The 7,500-nt window shown below is 49.6% G+C and overlaps 1 protein-coding gene across 1 annotated transcript in view; it reads right to left on the bottom strand.

Annotated features, from left to right (window-relative positions):
- The window catches only part of LOC132450767 (ephrin-A3-like), a 56,007-nt gene that overhangs the window by 6,725 nt on the left and 41,782 nt on the right, over positions 1–7,500 (bottom strand). The window contains 3 exon segments of the mRNA XM_060042867.1: positions 742–807; positions 1,584–1,689; positions 1,691–1,889. Of these exon segments, the coding sequence (XP_059898850.1) occupies positions 742–807; positions 1,584–1,689; positions 1,691–1,889 (371 nt within the window).

Below are 7,500 nucleotides of genomic sequence, written 5' to 3'. Positions count from 1 at the left end.
CTCCCCTCCTCGTGTGTGTTGTGTGGCTTCCATGGAGCGTGTCGTTCGCTAAGAGAGGAGCATTACAGTATTAGCGCTGAGCGGAGAGTAGCAGTCGGTCCGGGTTCCCAAAGCCCTGCTCGCAGCAACGAGGATCATCTTAACCCAGGAAGAGCACATGAGACAGCACGTCCCTGCGGAAATACTGTCAGGTCCTTGTGCTCTCTCACACACTCCCTCTATTTCGCTCTCTCCCTCATCCTATTTCCTTATATGTGTGTGTGTGTGTGTGTGTGTGTGTGCGTGTGTGCCAGTTCGAGTGTGTGTAAGTTGCATGTTCACATTCCTTCATGAGTGTGTGCCCACATATGTGTGTGTGTGTGTGTATGTCATTGCAAGTGTGTGCAAGTGTTTATGTCCACCTATGTGTGTGTGTATGTGCGTGTGTGCGTGTGTCTGCATGTGTGTGTGTGTGTGTGTGTGTGTATGTGTGTGTGTGTGTGTGTGTGTGTGTGTGTGTGTGTGTGTGTGTGTGTGTGTGTGTGTGTGTGTGTGTGTGTGTGTGTGTGTGTGTGTGTGTGTGTGTGTGTGTGTGTGTGTGTGTGTGTGTGGGAGGACGAAGTAGGGCTGAATGGAAGAGAAACGAAGCAGCGGCTGAGATGAGGCTGGCGGGGCGAGAGACACCGAAAGAGAGTGAAGCAGAGCGAGAGAGAGAGAGAGAGAGAGAGAGAGAGAGAGAGAGAGAGAGAGAGAGAGCCTCACCTGTCGAGCAGCAGACGTAGACCCTCAGTCTCAGGCAGCTGTGGCCGTGGTGATGGGTGGGCGTGGCTAGAAAGAAAACACCGAAGAAATTGATGAAACGAAAGGACTGGATCTGGGCTCTATAATCAAAGCACTGGAACAGCACTTAGAGTGATGGACAACAGAAATCAGTCATTTACTTCTAATTGTCCTGCTATTCCCTCAAGCGAATGTAATGGGTCTATTTACCCGACTACCCGGCTACGCAGCAAAGTGGGTGTCCAATTACCGCACACTCGCCTGGCCAAGGTACTGACCAATTACCGGACACTGATATTATGTCGATGCCGCAGCTGAATGAAGATAGGGCCTTTTGGACTCTGAAGAAGTACAAACTACCCAAAGCAGTGAGAGGGGGGGGGGGGGGGTTGAGACCATGCCCTTAAAGTCCTGAGTCTCTTTCCAAGCTGGAGTTTATAAGTTGACTTTGTGAATGTTCATCTTTGCTGTATATTTATGTACTTTTTGATATTTTCTGGTTTGTGGAGATGGTGTGCGATATTGCCCTTATTGTTATTTGACGTTTTTAAGATCCTGCTGTCCCTAACTTAAACTGCCTCTGTTATTCTTAAATAGGTGTCTGTGTGTTGTCTACATAAAAAAAAAAATATATATATATATATTACATTTTTTTATGACATGAAAATGATTAGTAACAAAAAAGGCAATGAATTAAAGAAAAAACAACAATTTCTGCTTATTTGTTTTGAATTTTGTTCTTTGACACGCTATGCTCATTTAAAAGAGGTGACGCTATCCTACAATCGACCCATCAGTGTTTGCTAACGTCACCACAGACTCACAGATGTAGTAGTAATCGTGGCCCACGTTGAACTCGTAGCCCAGCGAGAAGGCGCTGTAGCGCTGAAACTTCTCGGAGAACTTGATGGGCGCGTGGGGCGCATGCGGCCCGGTTGCATTCCCACCGCTTGAAGCCCAGCTGCGGGTCGCAGGTGCGGTAGCCGCGGTAGCTGACCATGTAGAGCACGTACTGCTCGGCCATGGTGCGCTCTGGCGCCCCCCGCTGGATGCTGGTGTTATAGTGTGGGCAGTAGATGTCCAGGTAGTCGTTGACGCTCACCTCCACCGTGTAGCCCTCCCTCCGCAGGCTGCAGAGACGGACAGAGAGAGAGACAGAGACAGAGACAGAGACAGAGACAGAGATTAGATTACACCTCTCTCTATTTTAACCCATCTAGATGAAAAACAACATCCCCCGCCATTGTTTTCCCCCTTTATGATCTGAATAGTGCTGAGTATGCTGATACAGCAGAACACAACCCTGATGGTCCTTCGGTTCCCATGAGCATGTTCCAAACCAGGTCACTGAGGCAAAAGGGAAATCACAGCTCGGGTGACGTGTGCGCACCGCTTGTGTGTGTGTGTGTGTGTGTGTGTGTGTGTGTGTGTGTGTGTGTGTGTGTGTGTGTGTGTGTGTGTGTGTGTGTGTGTGTGTGTGTGTGTGTGTGTGTGTGTGTGTGTGTGTGTGTGTGTGTGTGTGTGTGTGTGTGTGTGTGTGTGTGTGTGTGTGTGTGCCGCAGGGCTGCATAGGGGGTTGGGGGGTGGAGGTGAGGGAGGTTGTGCATGCTGCTAACTGTAGCAGATGTTTGACAGCCCACAGGCAGCTCTCTTGCGCCTGCTGCTGGCGTCTGTGGACAAAAGTCGATACGGAAGGTCACCTGAATAAAGATGTTACATGTACATCATGTTTCTATCACAGAGTAGGTGTGTTTATATACGTGCGACGTGCGTGCATGTGCACTTGAGAATTACGGGCCGTACGGTGCATTTGATAAGCTTCCTAACCAATGAGATTGGGCAATGGATAAATTAGGATTCTGCCCCCCAATGCTTTGATGGTGTCTGTTTATAATGCTAAGTGTTCTCATTATGTACATTATACGCTCCGTAATTACCCGGAGTGGGGGGTCTCATTTTAAAAGACTCCTGCAGGTAAGCTGATGATACGAGACGTTGTCTTAGCACTGATCTGTAATTGCTGTGTAGATGATGACTAGTGCGATGGCGCATTTTCAACAGCAGGTGGTGGTGTTGGACTGCAATCCGGAGCGGACTCCCGAGTGTCAACCGCCAACCCCACCACCACCACCACCACCACCACCACCACCCCAACGCACAGTCCTCCAGTGCTCTCATTTGCTTCCTGTGACTGTCCGGCACCAATTTATTTTAAAATATTCAGCTTACAAACAAAATAATACCTCTGGAATAACACACACACACACACACACACACACACACACACACACACACACACACACACACACACACACACACACACACACACACACACACACACACACACACACACACACACAAGAAGACTAGGTCAGGTCTCTAGAGATGGAATGGTTCAATTAAAAAACAAGGATCATAAATGTCATGACACCTCTTTTTTTGCATCATTACCAACCTACAAACCTATAGCATTTGCGATTTCAAACACGTACAAGCACACACAGGTGAATACCTATTCACCATCAGTCTTATCTGGGCCCTGGCTGTGTGATTGGAGATGAGAGACCTTTGTCTTCAAATGTTCCAGGAGTAGGCGACACCTTTGTGCTTAAAAGCAGTTATATTTAGAGTGTGTGTCTGTGTGTACGCGTCTGTGTCTCAGTGCTTGTGTGTCAGTGTGAGTGTATGCGTGTGTGTCACCATTTTTGTGAGTGTGTGTCGCCATGTGTGTGAGTGTGTGTGTCTGTCAGTGTGTGTGTGTGTGTGTGTGTGTGATTGTTTGTGTCAGTGTGTGTGTGTGTGTGATTGTTTGTGTCAGTGTGTGTGTGTGTGTGTGTGTGTGTGTGTGTGTGTGTGTGTGTGTGTGTGTGTGTGTGTGTGTGTGTGTGTCGGCGTGTGTGTGTCGGCGTGTGCTTGTGTGTGTCAGTGTGTGTGTTTCAGTGTCTGTGTGTATGTGTGTGTCAGTGTGTGTGTTTCAGTGTCTGTGTGTATGTGTGTGTCAGCTTGTGCTTGTGTGTTTCAGTGTGTGTGTGTAGTGGGGGGCTTGGGGGGGGGGGGGGTGGCAGTACAGGGAAAGCGAGTGGGAGGAATGGGGAAACAGGAGGGGGAGGCGGTGGGGGAGAGAAATGAACAGCAGAGCGTCTCGAGGCGAGAACTCAAACGCTGCGTTGAGGCAGAGAGTTTTCACGCTAAACGGTCGTCTAAGCAACGCGACATCCACGCTACGGAGACCCACGCTTACACCCAGCATCCTGTTACTAATAACCTCCATCGTTACCAACCGTATCATGAAAGCGTTTTCTCCCCCCCCCCCCCCCCCCCCCCCCCCACAACATATCCCATTTTGAACCCAAAACAGCCGGGATCGGGCGGTTTCGGCATTTTGGAAGTGCCACCGTATGAAGCTATAGCACTAACCCAGAGGATACAAGCGCACTCATGCATTAGCTGTATCATAGATCCTTACATGCAGCCATAAACTCCAGAGCAACATAGCAACCATCTGGTCCACTGCTAAGGGGGTGCCGAGGGTGGAGGAGTCTGCCAATGGAGGGGTTGGGGGGAGGCATATAGAATCAAATGAGTGTGTGTCTGTGTGTGTGTGTGTGTGTGTGTGGATGGATGTGTGTGCTTGGGTGTGTGCGTGGGTGTTTGTAGGGGGGGGGGGGGGGGGTATGATCGATGATGTAAGGTGATGATGGATGACGGGAGGTGGTATAGAAGGGGGAAGGGAGAAAAGGGGGAGCGGAAGACTACAGAGGCGAAGGAGAGTGACGTGGAGTGTGCGTTTGGAGGTAGAGCAGTTGTCTTGTAACCGAAAGGTTGCTAGTTCAATCCCCAGCTCCTCCTAGCTGAGTGGCGATGTGTCCCTGAGCTAGACACTTAACCCTAACCGCTCCTGAAGAGCAGGCTGTCGCCTTGCATGGTTGACTCTGCCGTCGGTGTGTCAATGTGTGTATTAACCGATGTAAGTTGCTTTGGATAAAAAGCGTCTGCCAAATGCCCTAATGGTTTGTGTGTGGGTTTGCATGTATGTGTATGTGTTTTTATGGCCTTATATGAGCAGTGTAAACTTTGACACACAGGGTCAGAGATCATAGGGCAGAGAGGGAAGGAGGATGGAGAGAAAGAGGGTACCTGTGTGTGTGTGTGTGTGTGTGTGTGTGTGTGTGTGTGTATGGGAGATTTATTAACTCAAGAGTGTGTGAGGTGAAGAGTGAATGGATGAGCAGAAGGGAGGTCAAGAATATAATGCGGGGGAGGAGAAAGGTGTTGTGCAATGCCAACAAAAAGAGGTGAAAAGAGGTGGAGAGAGAGAGAGACAGAGAGACAGAGACAGAGACATAGGTTATGGGAGGGTGGAGGCCATGAAAAAAAGGCGCAGCGTTGGCGTGGGGGGGATATTTTGCACTCCTTGGACATTTCCTCTGTATCTTTGCCATCTGCAGCATCTCTTTCTATCTGTTTCCTTGCTCCCTCTCTCCCTGTAACTCTCTCCCTCGCTCGCCCACACTGGGACGGCGCTGCGTCAGATTTGCTGTCTCATCATGATCTGCCCTGAGAAGGGGAAGCACCGCTCGTTAGCGAGGGCCGTGCAAGCTCGCAAAGACAGGAGAGAGAGAGAGAGCGAGAGACAGAGACAGAGACAGAGAGAGAGAGAGAGAGAGAGAGAGAGAGAGAGAGAGAGAGAGAGAGACAGAGACAGAGACAGAGACAGAGAGAGAGAGAGAGAGAGAGAGAGAGAGAGAGACAGAGACAGAGACAGAGACAGAGAGAGAGAGAGAGAGAGAGAGAGAGAGAGAGAGAAAGAGATAGTGTGGGGGAGAGCGAGAGAGAGAGCTAGAGAGGGCGAAAGAGAAGACTGCTGAGCAAAGACAGAGAAAGAAACGGCAGAAGCGTAGGAAGAGGAGAAGCAGACATATGGAAGCGAGAGAATACATAAGTGGGAGACATACTGTGATAAAGATAGCCCATCATAAGGTAACCCATGGAAGTCTGGCTCTTTTAATTGTTTCCTTTTCATATCTGCCTTTTTTCGTAAACAGAAAGACACGTCGTCACCACTGCTTTACGTTCAGGCAGCCACTGATGTGCAGAGGAACCAATTTAGTCGCACCACAGGAGGGGAGGAGGGGGGAGAGAATCATCAAACACAACAGGCATACCAAGTTAAAGATAGTACTACTGCATCTTGCATATCAGCTCTGAAACCCGCCATGTGAGAATTCTTTCGGCATCAATAAATAACCGGCGTAGCGCTAGCGCTATACGGCTAACCGCCAGCGCACTCGGGCTAAGGAGGCCGAGAGGGGAAACAAATAGAAGGTGGCAGGGTCCTGGAGTAAGCTAACTGCTAAACATGCAACAACAGGCCTGGAGCGCTCAGAAGGCCTGGAGCAGGAACACACCCGACAGCTCGGCTGTTTGTCTGCGGAATACCAACAGAGTTCTGCCTGGTTCTCGTGTGTTTCTCTCCTCCTTCCATGTAGGAGCCGAGGTCCCCCAGCATGCAGTAATAATAAACGGCGAGAGCACGACTGAAACAACTTCAATGAATATTTTACTCTGCCGGGATGAATATTTCACTGCGTTGTGATGTTTGAAGTGTTATGCCCGCCCCCGCGTCCGGTTAATTCACGGCCCAGCGTGGCAGCGGTGACGGCGGGCGGCGTCCGTACCTGACGCTTATCCGGCCACTGCGCAATCAGCTGCCACTTCTGATTAAGTTTTAAGGGTTGAGCAAAAAAAAAAAAATATGATTACATACACTGTGTGTTGAAACATTAGTTACTGACTGACAGGGGACTGGGCTTGGGTTGACAAAACATATCACTGCCGGTCAACCCTCACTAGTAAGTGCCCTGACGCACCTCTGCTGTGATGTAAAGTCATCCCCCAGCGCAGTCGTCCTATTATGGGATATGTGCCGGGAATGAGCCGCGGAACCAATTTAGCATCAATTTAGCTCTAGCGTACAGGGAAAATAGCGTGCTTGTGTGTGTGGGGGGTATTTTTGCATGTGTGTTTGTGTGTGTGTGCGTGTGTGCGTGTTTCTAAACCCTCCCAAGGTCATTTTGGTGTAATCACACATTACCTTAAGAGAACCTCTCTGGTAATCAACAAGCTGCCTCATCAGGATAGATTACTGATGCGCAAACCCACGCGATATAGATGTCATTCATTCATTGCTCGTCCACTTAGCACAAGACAAGACAGCCCTCCCCCCAACACACACACGCACGCACGCACGCACACACACACACACACACACACACACACACACACACACACACACACACACACACACACACACACACACACACACACACACACACACACACACACACACACACACACACACACACACACGGTAGGCTCAACTGATTTTCTCTACCTTCAGCACAAAGACTAATTTACGAGAGCTGTCCATGTGCACACCCACGGGTGCACTAGTGCACACACAGACAGAGGAATGCATCGATGCACACGCACACACAAAAAAACACAAATAAGTACTATCAAACCCACACAACACACACAGAAGTACAAACACACACACCTCAGTTTCTCCGGGGGAGGCCCCCCCTGATTGAGTTACCGTCACAATTATCTATTTGGTTTGTGTTTTATCCAAACGGGGGGGATTGAGGGTGAAGACAAGTGCTGAGGTAAGAAAGAGGCGGGGAAGGGGTGCGTACTTGGGCAGGAAGCTGCAAGTCTTACCATCAGACCACAGGGACC

This window comes from Gadus macrocephalus, chromosome 22 (genome assembly GCF_031168955.1).
Source record: "Gadus macrocephalus chromosome 22, ASM3116895v1".
Taxonomy (NCBI): Eukaryota; Metazoa; Chordata; class Actinopteri; order Gadiformes; family Gadidae; genus Gadus; species Gadus macrocephalus.
Note: the sequence above shows the minus strand (reverse complement) of the source record. Positions and strands in the feature narration are given on the sequence as shown.